Source organism: Xiphophorus couchianus, chromosome 2, assembly GCF_001444195.1.
Source record: "Xiphophorus couchianus chromosome 2, X_couchianus-1.0, whole genome shotgun sequence".
NCBI lineage: Eukaryota > Metazoa > Chordata > Actinopteri > Cyprinodontiformes > Poeciliidae > Xiphophorus > Xiphophorus couchianus.
Window position 1 is genome coordinate 20,844,833 of NC_040229.1, and position 20,095 is coordinate 20,864,927.

At 40.8% G+C, this 20,095-nt stretch overlaps 2 protein-coding genes across 7 annotated transcripts in view; both read right to left on the bottom strand.

The window, feature by feature from the left end:
- Positions 1 to 449: 449 nt before the first annotated feature.
- Positions 450 to 3,898, bottom strand: kcnj11 (potassium inwardly rectifying channel subfamily J member 11). 2 transcript variants are annotated; one of them, XM_028037254.1, is made up of 2 exons: positions 3,262 to 3,372; positions 450 to 3,173 (listed from the first exon to the last, which is right to left on the bottom strand). In XM_028037254.1, exon 2 carries the CDS (start codon positions 3,155 to 3,157, stop codon positions 2,258 to 2,260), a length of 900 nt encoding a protein of 299 aa, XP_027893055.1. In that variant the 5' UTR covers positions 3,158 to 3,173; positions 3,262 to 3,372; the 3' UTR covers positions 450 to 2,257. The 2 variants fall into 2 exon arrangements, with proteins under 2 accessions (XP_027893055.1, XP_027893049.1); XM_028037248.1 differs by having other exon boundaries at positions 450 to 3,898.
- A 451-nt stretch (positions 3,899 to 4,349) lies between these two features.
- The window catches only part of abcc8 (ATP-binding cassette, sub-family C (CFTR/MRP), member 8), a 75,202-nt gene continuing 59,456 nt past the window's right edge, over positions 4,350 to 20,095 (bottom strand). For all 5 annotated transcript variants that reach the window (XM_028037223.1, XM_028037238.1, XM_028037215.1 and 2 more), the window contains 8 exons: positions 19,458 to 19,578; positions 19,139 to 19,269; positions 18,981 to 19,059; positions 18,089 to 18,197; positions 17,480 to 17,583; positions 14,973 to 15,106; positions 5,776 to 5,838; positions 4,350 to 5,323 (listed from right to left, as the gene is read on the bottom strand). In XM_028037223.1, coding sequence (XP_027893024.1) covers positions 5,186 to 5,323; positions 5,776 to 5,838; positions 14,973 to 15,106; positions 17,480 to 17,583; positions 18,089 to 18,197; positions 18,981 to 19,059; positions 19,139 to 19,269; positions 19,458 to 19,578 — 879 coding nt within the window. In that variant the 3' untranslated portion in view covers positions 4,350 to 5,185. The remainder of the gene's footprint in view (positions 5,324 to 5,775; positions 5,839 to 14,972; positions 15,107 to 17,479; positions 17,584 to 18,088; positions 18,198 to 18,980; positions 19,060 to 19,138; positions 19,270 to 19,457; positions 19,579 to 20,095) is intronic.

Genomic DNA, 20,095 nt, shown 5'->3' on the forward strand with positions numbered 1-20,095 from the left:
AAAAGACTAAACTCAGAATCAGATTGTAGCTATGGCAACACAACTGTCAAACTATGAGAATTTTTTTTACTTTTAGAAAGTAAACTTGCTGGTTCCTTAAACCTTTAAATGTAAATGTTAAACTATTTAAAATCTAATTTATATTTACTAAAACTGTTAAATTGACATTCTCATTCTCAAACAAATGTTGAAATTCTTGTAAGATAGTTAGACATATCTAACAAGTCTATAGTCTGTGTTAAAATTCAAGTCTTAATGGGGCCCCAGATGGCCTGAGGGCCCAAATAGCTGCTTGGTTCGCTTTACCTCAGGCCTCCAGGGCTGATACTTTATTAAGTAAAAAAAATTATTGCCATAATGTTGAAAACACTTGTATATATGATGATCGATAATATTTCAAATATTGTTCATGATTGTATTCGAGCAAAGAAAGATGAGAAAAAATGGAGTACATGAAAACAGCTTTACTTTAATGTCATTTTCAGCAAGGCAATATACAACATTCTTTTTATCTTTAAGTTAAGCATCTCCCTTTCTAATAATTTAAAATACATGCAATCATTCAGATTTAAAAAACAAACATTGCACCCTGGATGCCAGGGCTCACATTTAAACATCTCAGAAGTTTCGAAGTGGGGTTTTGTTAAAAGGTTAAAAAAAAAATTATTTCTTACCAGGAATAGAAAACATTTTGACTTAATTGGGTCAGATCTCCGACCCAATTAAGAACTCTAGAGTTATTTCCTTAATTTGCCAATTTATACTCCTGTTCTGTACCTACATACTGTATTTCATCCCTCCCTACTTCTATTTTGCACCAAAGTACCCAAACTATTCTCTAAGTTTGATAATATAATTTTAATCAAGCATATTACCTATTAGAATAACTGTTCAATAAATTGATTACTGATGTTTGAAACTTCAAAGATGTATTATAATTGTAGTTATAGATTGTAGTCATTTTGGTAAAATATACATATTTCCATTTATTTTTATTTTTATTTTTTTATATGTAAACTCACTCCAACTCTGCCTCTAATGGGCTAATCTATCTATTGATGTCTCCTCTCCAGGAAATACACTGATCCTGGAATTAGGGCAAATTTAGGTCTAATTCATACCTCCTCTTCTATGTCTGACCGCAAACTAGAGATTTATTTCAACATTATTCTTGAAATACAATTTTAAACTTCTTATCCACATTTTGAGATTTTTCTCACATCTTTGTATTTAATCTTAAAACAGGTAAGCGACAAAAAGTCAAAGCCTTTATTCAACCACGTCAGGCTTTTATCTAACCAGGTCAAGTTGGGTTACAATATGTTGTTGATTTCATTTTGTTGAAAGTTCTTTGTCGTGTTTTTCCTCTCAGTGAGGTTTTGTAACTCCGCCTACTTATTAACTTTCTTTAAGCACTTCTTCATCCACATCCAACCTGGTCCCAAATCCAGAGTGAGAGTATTGAGAAGTCCAGAACTGTTTACCTGATCAGAAAGACATGTAAGAGAAATCCTTCTGCTCCTCAACCGAGAGGGAAAAAATCATCTGACAAAAGTAAGGCACTGTTTCTAGTTTCTATTTCCGTCCTTGGCAGCTCTGGTGTTGAAAGCTGAAGGAACAAATGTCTTTCTCAGTCTTTAAAATCCTTCCCATCTTTCTCCTCTCAGATAAATGTTGGGTACTTTGGTATTCAGACTTTGTAGTTTTAACTCCTTTCTTTAAATCAATTTTAGTGTTCATCCTTAGTAAATCCCAATGCTTTCAAATTCACAGAAATCTGTTTGCTTTATTTTCTTTGTCATAAAAATCAATCATTAAATAATTCATCCTTCAGATTATATTTGAAGTTATGACACTGATGCAGCACATATAAGATATTTTTGTGTAGGGCTTTGGTAAAAAAATAAAATAAAATAAAGCCACATTAAGAACAGCGTTGAGACTAGAGCTGCTTTTGGGCGGTAGAGTTTACTGTTTCCTCTCAGATAATCACTCTGGATTCATAATAAATATGGAGAGAAAGAGAATCGTAAAGATAGATAGGTTATTAACTACGTGTAACCTTTTCACAGAACCCCAATTTTGAAATTCTGAACTATTCCAACAGTCAGAGTTATTTCAGTGCTTTGTCTCTGATCCTGAGGTAAACACAGGTTTATGTGTGCATACAATGTGCGCGCAAATGTAAAATAAATAAGATTCAGGTTGTTTTTAAATGATACTGAAAGTGAAGCGGCTCCGTTTTAAGCAGAACGCCTCACTTGTTCTCCATTCTGGACCTGCGCACTATCGCGGTCCCCCTCCGCCTTCTCACGGACGGCCGCATGGTGACGCCCTCGTTCAGCTTAAACCGTGCGATGCCACCGGCCTCATCCAGCTTCTTGGCGCTGCAGCACGGCGTCGGTACCTTGACGGTGTTGCCAAACTTGGAGTAGTCCACTGCGTACATGCCGTCGTCTTCGGACACCGTCGGCACGAAGCGCTGGCCCCACAGGATCTCCTCCGACACGTAGGAAGTCCTGGCCTGCGTGGTGATGCCGGTGGTCTCCACCACCCCCTCCAGCACCACGATCACCTCCAGGTCCTGGTGCTGCAGGTCGTTCGGTGAAAGCTCGTACAGGGGGCTGGACTTGTCGATGACATGGCAAATGATGAGGGGGGACACCAGGAAGACCCCGTTGGTCCCCACCGGATTATCCATGTGGATGTCGATCTGGTCAAGGGGCACCACCTCTCCCTCCTCTGTGGTGCTCCTCCTCACCACCTGCATCCGCACGGTGGCGCTGATGATCATGCTTTTCCTCAGGTCTCCTATGCGGATCATAAAACACAGCTTGCTGTTTCGGAGGGAGATGACTGCGTGCTTGCTGAAGATGAGCGTCTCCGCGCGCCGATGAGCCTGCGCAGTTTTCATGAAGATGCAGCCCAGCATGATGGCGTTAATGACCAGTCCCACGATGTTCTGCACTATGAGGATGATGATGGCCGAGACGCACTCCTCCGTGATCATCCGACCCCCGAAGCCGATGGTCACCTGGACTTCTATGGAGAAGAGGAAGGCGGAGGAGAAGGAGTGGATGTCCGTTACGCACGGGACAAAATCATCCCCCTTTTCACCCAGGTCCCCGTGCGCAAAAGCCACAAGCCACCAGATCATCCCGAACAGGAGCCAGCTGCATAGGAAGGACATGGTGAAAATGATGAGAGTGTGGAGCCATTTCAAATCCACTAGTGTGGTGAACACGTCCTGTAAGAACCGACCCTGTTCTCGGATGTTGGTGTGCGCAACGTTGCAGGTGCCGTTCTTCCCCACAAACCGAGCCTTCCCTTGTTTGGCCTTGAACTTCGGCTGCAGAACATCCTCAGCTAATCGTGTCAGCAAGTAATCCTCAGGAATGAGTCCCTTCCTGGACAACATTGCACTCCCATGCTATGTACCCACAACCTTCAGGCTCGGGGTCCTCTGTGCGCTCGGCTCAGAGACGGGTTCGTCCCCCTTCCTTCCCAGTCGGAACCCGCTGGTGTCCGCTGTCGGGCGCAGTGAGGAGAGTCCTGGCGTCGCTCCGTGTTCTGGAGGCTCGCGCGCTCCTCACGTCGCCTCCGGATCAGGCGCTTCAGGACCGGGAAGTCCCATGAGAGGATTCTTTCTCCACGTTCCACAGCTGCCGCCGCCACTCACAGCACCGTCCGACAGACTGGACATCGCTGGGCCACGCCACCCAGTCTCATCCTGAGTTCACTCTGCTATACGCGTAGCTGCGTTCTCGTGGTCGTGGCCTTGTGCGTAAAGGGGATTCTGGGGGGGAATAAACTTTCGACGCAGGGGTGTGAGGACCCTCTGAGCGGCGTTTGATCACATTTATATTTGGAGGCAGGTTCACGTGTCGCAGCTGGAGCTGTGCTGACCTCGCCACTCCACTATAGCTCGGTAACGTGAGATGGAGCGAGGAGGAGAAGCAGTCCCTCCCCCACCCTCCGTTTTAGTCTATCGGTGATTTTTAAAAATGGTTTTTCAAACGCTATTTGCACTCAGAGGATACTTTGTAGTTTTTTTTAAAAAAATGAGTTGGTTTTCTTTACTCACCCCAAACAAACCCTTACGCAAAGCCACGGTTTGTCAAATATATCCTTTTCAGTCACCCTCGACTGCCTCTGCTGCTGCCTCAAAGGCTACAACACGCCCACTTTTCCTTCTGCTAAAACAGAGGAACGGAAGCGCAGGAGGAGACGAGAATCCAAGAGAGATGCAACGAGCAGCTCATTAAATCTGCTTATTTACGGCTCTGAATAAACAGTATGAGGGCTGACAGTTAGAACACAATCACTTCTCAAGAAATCACACGATGTCACAATGTTTCAAGGGATTCTTTATAAACCAACCCTGAGAACCTACAGAACAAGGTGGTCACATTATTGGCATTCAACGTGAATAACGTGAATAAAAAAAACCTTAAACTAAATTCATATGAATATAATCTGGTAAATTTTTCAGTGGAGGGAAAAAAAACCCCCCTCCAGTTAATAAATAATTGTTTTTATCAAAATCACCAGTGGTGCAAAAATATTGGAACCCAACTTGTAACAGGTGGAGTATTTTGATGTGGGTCACATGGGCTAGAAGGGGGCGGCACCAGCAGTCAGAAAAACTCAAAGTGTTTTACAAATCAGACACTGTGCTGAGTAGTGATGGAAGCAATCGCTACCTGAGTGACTTGAATTAAAAATAATGAAGGTACAAGCTCAATACTTTGTGGGACTAGTCAAAGTTAGTTGCATCTTTGGGTGGAGATACAATGAACTAAATCTCAAATCTTTAAGAGATTATATTCTTTAAGATTAAAGGGGTCAACAAACGATGCCCTCCATCTTTAATAACCAATCATTATAATGTTGTTTAATGTTCTCCATTGTATAGAAAATTGTATGCATTTCAGCAGCAGCAGTTACTTGCTCAGCTCTTTTCTCTTTATCTGCAGTAATAAAAATCACCGTCCTGAAAACCTCAGTCAAAACACATTGTGATGATAATTTATGTTTTATTAACAAAGAATCAGTCATTTTTATGTACAAATATAATACAGTATGATTAAAAAATAAGAGGAATATAGATATTCCGTGGGACAATTGCACTTTGAATGTCTTCCTTTGACGCTTCCGAAGCTTTCCTCTTCTCGTGCCGCTTCCTCTACTTGTCCGCTCGCACGAAGGAGGCGAAGACGCTGTCCTCTCTGTCAAGCAGGGCCTGGGGTCTGTCGTATTCCAGGATGATCCCCCGCTTCATCACAATCACCAGGTCGGCGTTCAGGATGGTGTGGACTCGATGCTGCGTGGCGGAGAAGAAGGGATCCATTACTTCACTGGGACAGCTCAGAGAGCGCTTCGAAGAAGTCAAACTGACTCACTATCTCTCTTTTAAAACTTGGATGCAGTGTTGTGATGATGCATAAATCAATGAGTTTGCAAAGGGAAGATAAAGAGTTAAAATAGCTGAATGTCATTTAATAAAAACAATCAGCATTGGCAGATTAATGTTTTTGCAAAACCTTTATGAGGACGAGAAAAACAAAACAAGTCCTTCATTCATTTCTTCCTCCTGACCTGGTTTCCCTCTTTGCTTCATAATCTTGCAGCAGAATATCTGCAGCCATTTATGAGAAACACATTAGCAGAACAGGATGAAAGTCAGCACTCTCGGGGCAGAAACGTATAGCCGCTATGTTGCGGGAATCCCTGAAGAGCTGCTGCAGTGTAGGAGGAGGAGGAAGAGGTACTCACTGCTATAGTTACTACTGTCCGGTCAGCAAAAGAGGTCATCACCACTTTCTGCAGGATGCTCTCCTGAGGGATGCAGAGCAAGAGAATGCTGGTTCAAACATACACACATTAGATTCCACTTTGCATAAAAATATGAGTTTTATTAAGATTTAACTTAATGCTTGTAATAAAAACACACATATTCTTCGCTCTGCCCTCTATTCTGTTTATCTGTGTGCACTAAAAGCTGAACTGTGTTTCCTCCGGGGCTTTCCTGCTACGTTGTTGTAAGCTCAAAGTGGAGCTGTTTGTGAGTGAACATTCAAGAGAGGGATATCTGAATGTACAGAAACTGTCAAGAAAATCCGAGCTCATCCCACTTCCCCATGCTGGAGATTTTAGTTTAACAGTAATAATAAATAAAGTTATCTTTAAAATGAATCACTCAAGTGACATCAAGGCCCAGCAGTAGACTTAAGTGTCAATAAAGTTAGTTTAACAGTAATAATAAATAAAGTTATCTTTAAAATGAATCACTCAAGTGACATCAAGGCCCAACATTAGACTTAAGTGTCAATAAAATAAATCTAGTTGTGTGTGTTGTTTTTGTCTCATGCAAACTTTGCTTTAATTCTACTTTTTTCTATCTAATCATAAGAAATCATAGTCAGTCAGAGAGATTCATGAAACAGGAAAAGCAGGTTTCCTGGAAAAAGAGGAAGTTTCCAGCCTGCAGATTTATAAAAATAGCTGAGACTATTTCTTAGTTTAAAGCATGAAAGTTTTAAAGAATGAAATCTAAACATTATTAGTAATTGGATAAGATTCAAAGTAAAATACTTATATTAATATTGGTTTAATTGTAATAATACTTACACTTACATTTGTGAGAACACTTACAAGAAAAACAAGTAACTGTAACTTTAGTAGTAAATAATTAGAATCATGTATTATTCTTAGTTTCTTTTCAGAAAAACATCTGTAATAACTCACATTAAGATTATAATAAATATAATTAATAAGTTATAGTTATAAAATTATAAATGAATGCTAAATCAGAGAAGCTAAAGAAAATAAATGTGATATAAATGTGATTTTGACATTGAACTTGAAATGGTGTAAAAGGTTGTAAAACTGCAATTAAACATCACTGATATGTTGGAGGTAGATGGTAGGTGAAAGGTGACAGGAAGGGAAAAAGGGGAACTAACAGGAGAGCAGAGATGATCAGCACCTTATATGGAAACAGGAGGTTGAGCAGCCCTGAGACATTGGCACAGATATCATGACATGATGTCTCTTAAGACAGTGACGGATATGAGATCATCTGTCTAAGCAGACAGATAAACCCTATATAAGGTGGGTGCAAAAGAGGAACCTTTTGTTGGATCCTCCGGGCAGCTTCGAGCCAAGATCGAGATGGACAAAAAACTCTGCAGCTGAAGAAGAGCCGGGGCCACGGAGCCGGAGACTGTCCTGCACATGGAGACCAACCCGTCTGGCCCACAATCTGTGGCTTCGAATCGCACTTCTCTCATCGGCTGGGTTCTGACCCCAAAGACAAAGATGAAGACAAAGACAAGGAAGAAGAACTGGTGCCTTTTTTCCTGCCAGCACCAAGTCCTGTGTGACCTCAGCATCCATGCGGAGAGGAGGCTCATCAGACCTGCGGAGATCCTGGCCTTCGCCGATCAACATCTTCCTCCTGCTGCCACACCTTCTTCATCATCAAGCCAGGTCTGGGGTTCGAAACGCCAAACTCCGTCCGTCTCTCTCAAAGGTTCCCTTTTTTAGTACTCAGTATCAGCAGTAGGGAAAGATAGACTAGATGATTGATTTTACTTATTTGATTATTTCTGCTACTGAATTAAGCTGTACTGACCCTTGCAAAAATGCCTTACTAATAAAATATTTAGCATAAAGAAAATCTAAAGATGTTGTGGACATTCAGTTAATGAGTCACCTTAAAGTTCTTTGATGGTTGTAAAATAGCTGTGATGTTTGATTCTGGAGAGGAAGAGGTGGAAAATGTTTTTAGGTTGCTGGTAGCCCATATTTAAAACCTCATCCTTGGGACTCGCCCGAGTCACTAAAACCTACCTGGTTCAATAACAAATGCAAGTTGTAAAATAGAGAACGAGCGACCGTTAACAGGTGTGCTCTGTGAAACTAGTTGGCTGTAGGCTGCTCAGTCTGGCTAATTCACAGGGGGAAGAAGGGTGGGACACCTGGATGTAGGCCGTCAGATAACCAGGCGAATCGTTTCTCGAAACCAGCTTAAACAGAGTTTACTTCAGTTCTGGACAGGGTAAATCCCAGCAGATTTAGGAAACTCAACGGACCCGTTAGACGGAGAGCTGGTAGCACATCTCCCCTCTCAGAAGAGGAAGTACGAGAGTGAGAGAGTAGAGACAGAAAGGAGGGGGGGGGTGTTGCGCAACAACAAGTGGCGCCCAACGTGGGGCCCAGTCCAACGGAGTAGGAGGGCCCTATGGCCAAGTTAGTAAAAACAGATGTGAGGATCTGAATAGCTCACTTGGCTTGTTAACTCTTAAGGAATAGAGTTAATGGTGACTGATAAGGCCGTCAGTCACAACCCTTGCAGTAACTGTATAGCATACAGGTGAGGGAAGGCTTCTACTGAGGATAAATGACCGGATCCAGACAGTGAAGCTAGTAGCCAACATAGTCTAGACCCATCCCTGCTCGAAGGCTAAAGAGAGGCTTTGGGGGATAGACAACTCGAACCGACAGAGAGACGGAGTGATGGATGATCACTTCGAGGAGGAAAATCTGGGGAAGAAACCGGAGGAAGCCGGCCGTCCAGATCGTTTGGAAAATGAGGAGACCTCAACAGAACTGCATCAGCTTTCTGCACAGCTACTGTGACTCAGACCTGAAGCAAGTGGGGAAGTTGGTTCCAAGAATGAGGAACTGAAACATCAACCCGAGACAAAGGAAAGTTGGCTCAGTCTTGCTGGAGAGAAAAGTATCATCAGCCGACGATGGATGAGGAAGCACACCGCGTCCTCCACTGCAGCCATCGAGAAGACATCCGGCAACAGAGGAACAAACACCAGCAGCTGACATCATCACACAGACGCAGACATGGTTAAAGACATCCTGCTGGATCTGGAGCTTGAAATTGGGCCAGCACAACCCACCAGTAAGAAACGACCGCAAGAGACATCTGAGAAGCCAGAACAACCGGAATGGACAATCTACACCGATGGATCCAGAAAGGGGTCCGACCAGTCGGCATACTGGGGATTTATTCTGAAGCAAGACGGCAAAGAGAGATGCCGTCAGAAAGGAAAAGCTCCCGGTAGTGCTCAAGCCGGAGAAGTAACGGCAGTACTGGAAGGATTGCTGGAGCTGGTGAAAAGGAAAATCAAGAGTGCCAGGTTAGTAACTGACAGTTACTACTGTGCTCAGGCCCTTAGAGAGGACTTGGCCATTTGGGAAGAAAATGGTTTCGAGACTGCAAAGGGCAAGCCCGTGGCACACAAAGATTTGTGGAAAAAGATTGCTGAGCTAAAAATGCAGTTGGAGATAGAAGTTGAGCATCAAAGAGCACACACGCATGAGGGAGCTCATTGGCGTGGGAATGATGAAGTGGACTGTTATGTCCAACAAAGGAAGATCGTCTTTGTCGGTACCGAGAAGTGGGACAGTACTCCCAGAGGACGGGAGGTCCCAGAAGAGTACGTGGTCGAGGTCGTGCGGAGCGTGCATGAGGCCCTTGGACATGCAGGCGTGCGACCTACCCGTAAGGAGCTGGAGGAGCAAGATCTTTGGATCCCAGTGAAACAAGTCCAACGCGTGCTGAGGGACTGTGAAGTGTGTGGTCAATACAACGCAGGTCGCCGAGGGCAGCGGATGGAAGGTTTGTTCATCAAGAGCACAGTCCCATGGGGTTCAGTCTGCATGGATGTAGCAGAGCCAATGGGATAACAGGAAAGAGAGGTGAGAAGTACCTCTTGGTGCTGATGGACACAGTGACAACTGCTAGAAGAGCAGGTCTTCCCCTGCAGAGGAACTCCGTTCACGTCACAGAAAGCAGGGAGGCGAAGACACTTCTCCTTTTTGCTTAGAGAAGGAAAAGGGAAGTTGCAGCTTGAAGTGTCACTGAAAACAGGGCAGAGAGTTTGGATTAAAGCTCAAGATCGGCCTGCAACTACGGTGATCAAGCTGAGATTCAACGCCCGAAATTTTGTAAAGTAAGTACTGAACTTCAACACAGTACTGCTGATGAAGAAAGGGGTCCATGAGGAAGCAGTGCTCAAGCCAGTTCTTAGCTACAGCGAACCAGAACATTACAAGAAGATGGCCAGAGAATCAAGCACCATGCCATCCTACATTAGACTGGCCACTATTACAGGAAGGTTGCCGTTCAAAGAACAACTTCAAGGCTTTGGACTGGGAGGGCCGTGAAGAAATTGGACTATGCTAAAGAAGAACTCCTGTCACAACCTGATGGATTAAACTGGAAAAGGGGCTGAAGTCGTGAGGAAGAAGCGGCGTCATAGAAAATCACCAAGATCAATTCTGTAACAAGGCATTGAAGTCAGACCCAACACCTGGAAGGTATGGATGGAAATCTGTTTTTTAAAGAAAAGAAGATGCCACTTGTACACTGTGAAACATTTGAAGGTGGTTTAATTTGAAAATGAGAGTCCACCTGCTGCCTTGAAAATGTAGTTCAAGTCCACAAAATTGTTTTGGTTTTATCTCAGAAGTTAGTTTATGAAGTTGATTTAACAACAAGAGACAAGTTATCTAGAATTTTTTTGTCTTGAATTCTGCGTTTTACTTAATGCCTTAAATTTAAACAAAATAGTTATTTCACAATAGGAGGGAGAAAACTATTGTCACCTAGTAAAGGAGCAGACATTTCTCTGTTAGTTTCATTCACAATATTGAGTTAAAGTAAATGCCTATTTTACTTTAGAATTATTTAGATTTTTGTTTCAAATTGCATTAATAAAATTTCTGATCTGATAAAATTTTTTGTACATCACAATGAATTCTGCTCAGAAACATCTAGTATGAACAGGGTTTTTTTTTTTTTTTTTTTGATGACCTAGGAACTCTAGTTTATTCGACTCTTAGAGGATTGCAGAATGAATAAATGCTTAAAACAACTTACGATTAAATTTATCTTTAATGGACTCACACATTTAGATTTAAAATCTAAAACTTGCTGAATCTATTTGACTTAACAAATAGAAGATAGTAGAAACAATTGAAGACGGCTCAAATGTTTTACAGTCTATGTGTGTTATCAAACCAAACGCAAGCTGAATTCACCCCTCAATGCATGGCATCAGAAGCTTATTTTACAAGCCTACAAGCAACCGGAGGACTTAATTGTGTCCCACACGATGGATTGCATCCACAGAAGGAACTGTTTTGTTTTTGTGTTTTTTCCACCTTCATCACACTTCAACCTGGCTGTAAGTTTTGATGAACGGGTCCAAAGACTGCAGTTTTTTAATTGGACAATTCCTGATGCCTCTGACAACTCCAGTACCCCTTAACGACCCCAGCTATGGAATAGGATCATGATTACGGATAAAGCGTCATGATGCTTATGCTTTTTGCTTTGCTCTGCTGAACAGCCAGAATTTGATTTTTTTTTTTTTTGAGGCCTTCTGTCTCAGCCCATCTTCCCTAAAGAACCATTCCACATCCTGAAGAACCGACAGTTCATCCAGCGAAGGTTCCTGTAGAAGAATCAGAGCGATCCAAGTTTTCTTCGACATTCATCACCTCATGGGGGAAATCAAAACTCCAAAGAGGGGGTGTCAAGAGAAGTGGAGTTTTGATGACTACACTGAGCCCTCTGTGAAAACTGAGGATGAAGAATCTGCATCTTCACATCCCAGACGAACCTCTTCTCTTTCTAGTGGATGAGGACGGCGAACTGCAGGAGGGTGATGGACTCCCAGCATGTGAAAGGTCTGACCTCGTGGAGGGGGTGTCAAGAAAATCCGAGCTCATCCCACTTCCCCATGCTGGAGATTTTAGTTTAACAGTAATAATAAATAAAGTTATCTTTAAAATGAATCACTCAAGTGACATCAAGGCCCAACAGTAGACTTAAGTGTCAATAAAGTTAGTTTAACAGTAATAATAAATAAAGTTATCTTTATAATGAATCACTCAAGTGACATCAAGGCCCAACATTAGACTTAAGTGTCAATAAAATAAATCTAGTTGTGTGTGTTGTTTTTGTCTCATGCAAACTTTGCTTTAATTCTACTTTTTTCTATCTAATCATAAGAAATCATAGTCAGTCAGAGAGAGTCATTAAACAGGAAAAGCAGGTTTCCTGGAAAAAGAGGAAGTTTCCAGCCTGCAGATTTATAAAAATAGCTGAGACTATTTCTTAGTTTAAAGCATGAAAGTTTTAAAGAATGAAATCTAAACATTATTAGTAATTGGATAAGATTCAAAGTAAAATACTTATATTAATATTGGTTTAATTGTAATAATACTTACACTTACATTTGTGAGAACACTTACAAGAAAAACAAGTAACTGTAACTTTAGTAGTAAATAATTAGAATCATGTATTATTCTTGGTTTCTTTTCAGAAAAACATTTGTAATAACTCACATTAAGATTATAATAAATATAATTAATAAGTTATAGTTATAAAATTATAAATGAATGCTAAATCAGAGAAGCTAAAGAAAATAAATGTGATATAAATGTGATTTTGACATTGAACTTGAAATGGTGTAAAAGGTTGTAAAACTGCAATTAAACATCACTGATATGTTGGAGGTAGATGGTAGGTGAAAGGTGACAGGAAGGGAAAAAGGGGAACTAACAGGAGAGCAGAGATGATCAGCACCTTATATGGAAACAGGAGGTTGAGCAGCCCTGAGACATTGGCACAGATATCATGACATGATGTCTCTTAAGACAGTGACGGATATGAGATCATCTGTCTAAGCAGACAGATAAACCCTATATAAGGTGGGTGCAAAAGAGGAACCTTTTGTTGGATCCTCCGGGCAGCTTCGAGCCAAGATCGAGATGGACAAAAAACTCTGCAGCTGAAGAAGAGCCGGGGCCACGGAGCCGGAGACTGTCCTGCACATGGAGACCAACCCGTCTGGCCCACAATCTGTGGCTTCGAATCGCACTTCTCTCATCGGCTGGGTTCTGACCCCAAAGACAAAGATGAAGACAAAGACAAGGAAGAAGAACTGGTGCCTTTTTTCCTGCCAGCACCAAGTCCTGTGTGACCTCAGCATCCATGCGGAGAGGAGGCTCATCAGACCTGCGGAGATCCTGGCCTTCGCCGATCAACATCTTCCTCCTGCTGCCACACCTTCTTCATCATCAAGCCAGGTCTGGGGTTCGAAACGCCAAACTCCGTCCGTCTCTCTCAAAGGTTCCCTTTTTTAGTACTCAGTATCAGCAGTAGGGAAAGATAGACTAGATGATTGATTTTACTTATTTGATTATTTCTGCTACTGAATTAAGCTGTACTGACCCTTGCAAAAATGCCTTACTAATAAAATATTTAGCATAAAGAAAATCTAAAGATGTTGTGGACATTCAGTTAATGAGTCACCTTAAAGTTCTTTGATGGTTGTAAAATAGCTGTGATGTTTGATTCTGGAGAGGAAGAGGTGGAAAATGTTTTTAGGTTGCTGGTAGCCCATATTTAAAACCTCATCCTTGGGACTCGCCCGAGTCACTAAAACCTACCTGGTTCAATAACAAATGCAAGTTGTAAAATAGAGAACGAGCGACCGTTAACAGGTGTGCTCTGTGAAACTAGTTGGCTGTAGGCTGCTCAGTCTGGCTAATTCACAGGGGGAAGAAGGGTGGGACACCTGGATGTAGGCCGTCAGATAACCAGGCGAATCGTTTCTCGAAACCAGCTTAAACAGAGTTTACTTCAGTTCTGGACAGGGTAAATCCCAGCAGATTTAGGAAACTCAACGGACCCGTTAGACGGAGAGCTGGTAGCACATCTCCCCTCTCAGAAGAGGAAGTACGAGAGTGAGAGAGTAGAGACAGAAAGGAGGGGGGGGGGTGTTGCGCAACAACAAAACTCCCCTCAGGCTCTTATACGCACTTAGCTCTGCCTTCTTTTATTTCACCCTCTTCCAGCTTCATGGATACCCTCCCCAGCACTTCTGCTTGCTTCCAACTCTCCTCCTCACTCTAAAATCCTCAGTTTGGGATTCCATGTCTGATCGTCTCCCTCTCTCCCTGCCACAGTAGTTCATATTTATCAAGTGCAGTTTTTGTCATAAAGTATCCACATGTTTAGCTTGAGGTGACTGTTTAGGTCTGAACGGCACATTATTCTGAAACTTCCTTTATTTGATTCCTCTCCTTATCTGAAATGATAACACTACTGTAAACCGGTTAACTTCCTGGCATTCACCCTGCTTTTAAGCAGTCTTTCCATTTTCAGTAACGCTGGAACTTTCCAGACCGGTTTTACTGTGTGTTTGGTATCACTGCCCTGACCAAGGTGTGTTCAGGCTTCAACCGCTTTATGCACCAGCACCACCACTCTCTGTCTATGTAGACATTTTAAAATTTCAGTCGAACTTGAAGTTGCTGATTTTCTAGCAGGATGTTCTTTCTTGGTTGTCATCCTCTGAGTCCACTGTAATGTGGACAGTGACCCGGTGTCCCGGCTTCTTCCAGTTTATTGGACATTTGAGTCATGGCGTTGTCTTGATTCTGGACATCTTAAACATTTCCTTCTCTCCAAAGGTGACAGTCTGCGGCCAGATGGTTGAAACTGCAGCTGAATGCTGAATTAACAACCCACCACTAAAGAGAACAACTGGAAGGTTTCAGTAAAAGTCCAAAAATGAATATTGGATTCAGAATGAGGTGTAAGATTTGACCAAATCTGTGGGTCTCAATAGTTAATTATAGAAGTAAATATTTAAATTTAAGTTCAGGTGAGACTCACTGTCATTAATTTCTCCCATTTTAATCTGCCTCTTGTGCTTCATTGTATTTGGAGTTTCGTCCCATAAACATCTTAATTTGTCTTAATCTTTGCGCCGTCGCTGGCAGCTAAACTGCACCCAGTCAACTTTGTGAGCTCTCATTTCCGTCGCCCTCTCCTATCTCTGCTTTTCTCATTTCCTGTGCCTCCCTTCCTACCTAAAACTCCTCATCTCCATTTTATCGCCTCGAGATGTTACTCTTGTTAGACGCTTACTGACCGTCGCCATGTCTATGGAGGCCGTGGCTTCGTCCATGATGAGGATGCTGCTCTTCCTCACGAAGGCTCTGGCCAGACAGAAGAGCTGTCTCTGACCCTGGCTGAAGTTCTCTCCTCCCTCCGTCACCACGGCGTCTGAAAACACAACCACAAACTTCATAAACAACAACCACAAAGTCGTCATAAAGGCTCAGATGTGGACTGAATACAGGAGAGCAGAAGAGAAGACCCAGAACTTTTAACTTTTGCTGTGTATTTTTAACCTTATAATATGCTGTTAATACCATTAGTAGTTTGTATAACCAGTTTTTACCGACGGAAGCACAGTTAGTAACAAGGGACTATGCTACAGTAATAAAAGATGGACCTTACATACAAAGCTTGAGATGTTGAAATCAGAACTTTTTTTGTATTTATTTGAACCTCTATGATGGAGAAATCCTAAACCTAAGATCGACTGTATAATTGTCTCCATATGAACAGCTACTATTGCAGAATTATAGTGAAACTTGCTGTTTGTATATTCAAATTACTTGGCAAGTTCCCGCAAATGATTAATGCCACATATAATGTAGAATTTTAGACATATTCAAACATATTGTCTTAAAAATATAAATCTGTACTCTTTTATTTTTTTAGCCACTAGAATAATGTATTTTAGTAGTTCACGTTTTTCTCCAAAAATGATCTAAAACACCCAGTAAGAGGAAAAAAGTGTTAAACTGACCAGATCCCAGTGAGTCCACTAAACATCTGTTCCCATGAGCACAGTGGCAGGTAATTCAACATTTATAAGTGGCCTTTTTGAAACTCTAAACTTGCTCAATAATTGAGGTGAAATTCTTAAGCTGATCCTCTGTCTGTTACATAGTAGCTGTAACTTGATAAATATTTCCCTCACAAGTTGTAATATTTATGGCTTCTCCTCCCAGTACATTTTTATGACTGGTTCAAAATACAGAGAATGAATAAAAATAAAAAATAAGGAAAAAAACCAAAACAAAACAAAAAAAAAAACAGGAGACGTTAATTATTTCTGATGTTTTCTCACTTTCTCCAGCTCCTTTTTTAGTTCCATGTTCACATATGAAGTGAACTGCAAACTGTTTATTATGCAATATAGACACTGTACAGACACTTTCCTTAAATCATAGGGAAACTTAATTAACCTTAAAGTCTCTGTCCACACACAAATGTCCTATCTAGCATCTGTCTTCAGTTTCCAGATGCCTGCTTTCATCAGTGTTACACTCTGAAAAAAAAAAAAGGTTTCTGACTCTAAAGTGGAAAGATGCATCAGATGAGAGTAGCATTAGTCTGTTATCAAACATTAGCAGCCTAGCTGCTCTTCTGTTTTCTTTAAAAAAAAAGCTGGGTAAAAATGCAGAAGTTTAGATAAAAGTGCAGTGAAAACCTTTATGTACAGCTTCATGCAGCGAGTTGATGTGTGTATAGCAGCTGATTGGCTTTCACATACAAAGGCTTGCAAAAGTATTCATACCCCTTTAATACTTTGTCACATTTTGTGACATTAAAACTACACATTTCAACGTATTTAATGGACTTCTTTGAGATGGAGTAATACAAAGTAGTCCTTAATTGTGAAGATGAAGGAAACTGACAGAAATAGATTTTCTTTACGAATAAAAACATGAAAAGTGGGGGATATATTTGTATTCTGTTCTCCTGCCCTCTTTCTATCTTCTGTTGGGTTATGGACTAATGTGTTTTTTTTGTCTAACTTTTCAGACACGTTTTCCCTTTTTCTTTGCAAAACAGTTCAAAACTAAATCAGGATGCTGGAGAGAGTCTGTTAATATAAACTTTTAAGTGTTGCCACATATTAGATCTGAGCTTTGACTGGGTCATTCTGCCACATGAATATGCCTTTATCTATACCATTCTAGTTCAATTTCAGCTGTAATTTAGGATCACTGTCCTGCTCCAATGTGACCCAGTGAACCTGTGTGTAGAGTATAAAGTATGGGTTCTATGAGTTTCATTTCTGGATTTAATGAGTCTAGTTGTTGCATTTTGAAGTGCATGAACGAATTTGAATTTGTCATTAATTACCAGATGTTAAAACAGTGACTGAATACAAATATATGCGAAACTTCTCAGAGCTCTACAAAGCAAACAACATTTTTATTCAATTTTACAAGGAAATGTTTGTTACTTTAGATTATAAAATGTCAATAAAATACAATGTTGCAAAAAATATACAATGTTGCAAAAATATCATGCTGTATGAATACTTTGGCAAGTCCCAATAACATCTGATATAATGAGTCTGCTGCAGGCGCCAGCTGTCAGATCTGCCGTATAAAGACGGTCAGCTAAGTTAAAAATTTAATGCCTAAGTGACTTGATACAGCCGTTCGATCCTTGACTAGAGATATTCAATGACGGCACTCTGAACATGAACTCTAAGATTATTAATTAGCTGAAGCACAGCTTAGCCAACAGGTTTATCATAAAGTGAATGCTGGTGTTTTGTTTTTCTCTTACCCAGACCTCCTGGCAGGGTTTTGACGACAGGCTTCAGCTGGGCGATCTCCAGAGCTTCCCACAACATCTCATCTGTCGCCTTCATCTCTGGGTCCAGGTTGAACCTGCACACACGCATCCACCAAGCAACATTTAGAGGCACTGGTACTTTATAATGTGTAAATAAACCTTTCTGGTAGTATTTTGTAGTCAATATATGATTATGAAATCTAAAATAAATGTCAGAGAGGCAGTGCAGATAGTGATTTTAAACATTATCTGATATCAGGCTGTTCACATCAGAGACTAAAACCAAACTGTATTGTTTGCATTACGGCTGATATGAATATCCAAAGCCTTAATTAATTCCCTGTCGTCTGTTTTCCCAACATTAAAAGACTTTTATGGGGTGTTCCACTGTGGTCTATAAATAGGAAGCTCCTCTGAACATTTCAGAGAAATGACCTCTTATCTATAAGCAGCTCTTCTCATGTTTCAGATAAGTGCAATTAATGGTTGACGCAGTTTTCCCAAATGTTCTGGAAATGTCCTGCGTCCCTCTTCATTAAGTAAGATTTGATCTGAGCCTCCATTAACGAGTCTTCCTGTTGACAGAGGAGTTCATTGTACCGGATGGTGCCACTGAACAGGAAGGGGTCTTGAAGGATGATGGACAGCCGGGACCTGAGGGTCTGCAGAGGGAGCTTGGAGATGTCGATGTTGTCAATCACAATCCTCCCTGTGAAACAAGAAAAACAAAAGTTCTTGTTTCATTTCTTTTTAAAAAGCTTAAAACAGTGCTGGAATATAGCCAGATAAATTTATTGTCTGTTAAATATGTAAAAAGCCTTATTAGTCCGTCTTTTATTACAGAAGCATGATCTTATACTAAGTATCTTTGAAAATCAAAGGCTTTTCTTGATCATTTGAGTAAATTCATTTTATAGAAATATAAAATTACATACAATTAATCTTACCCACTAATAACGCCTCTAATGATTGCCTTCCTTTATGAAGCTGAAGCATTTTGAATTATTTGTGCTTCAAGTTTTGAAAGTTGAAGTTCAGAGATACCTACAATTAGTAATCTAGTCAGGATTAAAAAGAAACCTTATTAATCCTTTGAAGGGTAATTTGTGTACAGCCACTACGGCCATTTACACTCTGAAGGACAGAAAATTGACCTATGTAAGGCAATTATGAAATACTAGAAACATCACAAAACCCAAATTTATTTCGCTGCCATATAAGGAGAACAGTAAGGAAGGGAAAATTAGAAAAAGAAGAGTAACCTTTTGAGGTCACCAAGTTGCCATTTATTTATATTTAATTCTGCATCAAATAAATATTCTCAAATTATATGACGAATTTTTAAAAATGTTTTGCTTTGTGAAATGACACTGCTGTAATAAAACGCTTGTTCATTTTAAGGATTTTTAATGCATCTGCACCAGAATTACCAGCATATTCTCTGCACTCCGTCTGTAGCTGCTGTATCAAACTAATTCGCTAACAATTTTACCCTCAAACATGTCCACCATGCGGAAGAAGGCCAAGGAGAAAGATGATTTGCCGCTGCCGGTTCTCCCACAGATCCCCACCTGAAAAACATGAAATCATACCAGCATGAGAAACACTCAGATCAGAGAAGCAGCTTCTGCAGGCAGCGGCTCTTCTCACCTTCTGACCAGGATGCACATGTGCGTTGACATTTTTGAGCACAGGTTTTAGCGTAGTGTCGTAGCGCACGCTCAGATTCTGGATCTTTATTTCTCCTTGTCGAGGCCAACCATCGGGCACCTGAGACACACCTGAGACACAGAAATATCACAGAAATGTTACCACAGCCTTGCTCAGCAAAATACTATGTCAGAATTAGAAGAACTTTAAGCATGTAAAGCATAAACGTCAAAAAAGGCAATGAAAAAAAAAAAAAACATAAAGCAAAAGAGGAAGTGGGCTGATTAGGGCTTGCAGAAAATGTGTCTGCTCCACTCACTGAGGAGTCCCTCGTAATTCTCCGGTTCAGTTTTGAGCAGGCCATTAATCCTCTTGACTGAGCCAAGCTGCACCTCCATGTCTGCCAAGTTCCTCACCATCCAGTTCATGTAGTTGGACACCTGATACAAGAGGACAGGAAGGACGGTTACAGTCACGTAGTCCCTCCAGTCTGGACGCACCACCAAGCAGAGAGACGGCGACTAAGATTTAATTACTAAAATGTTGGTGATTTTTAGAACAGCTCATAATGTTTACCACATTCCTTTCTGTTCTTTGATAGCAGTAAACTTTGGAGAGAAAAATATTGCAATACATCTAAAAGAAAATAGAAGATATTGAGAAATCTGTTTTTTCTGTGGCAAAAAAGGAAGAAAAAAAACTTGTTTGATCTAATTTCTAGTTCTACTGTTTTGGTTTAAAAATAAGAAAAACAAAGAGGCTGATACAAGCATGCTTCTATAGTCACTTCCATATTAGAGAAAATATCTTATAGTCAGATTCAAAGTTCTCGACTCAAATCCCAATGTTTTGAAAAAATAAAAAAATCTATATTGAAGTTTAGCCATTGTAATTTTTAAAAAATATCTTTCTTTTTTTTCTTTACAATCTTATATCAAATGCTACCCTTAAACAAAA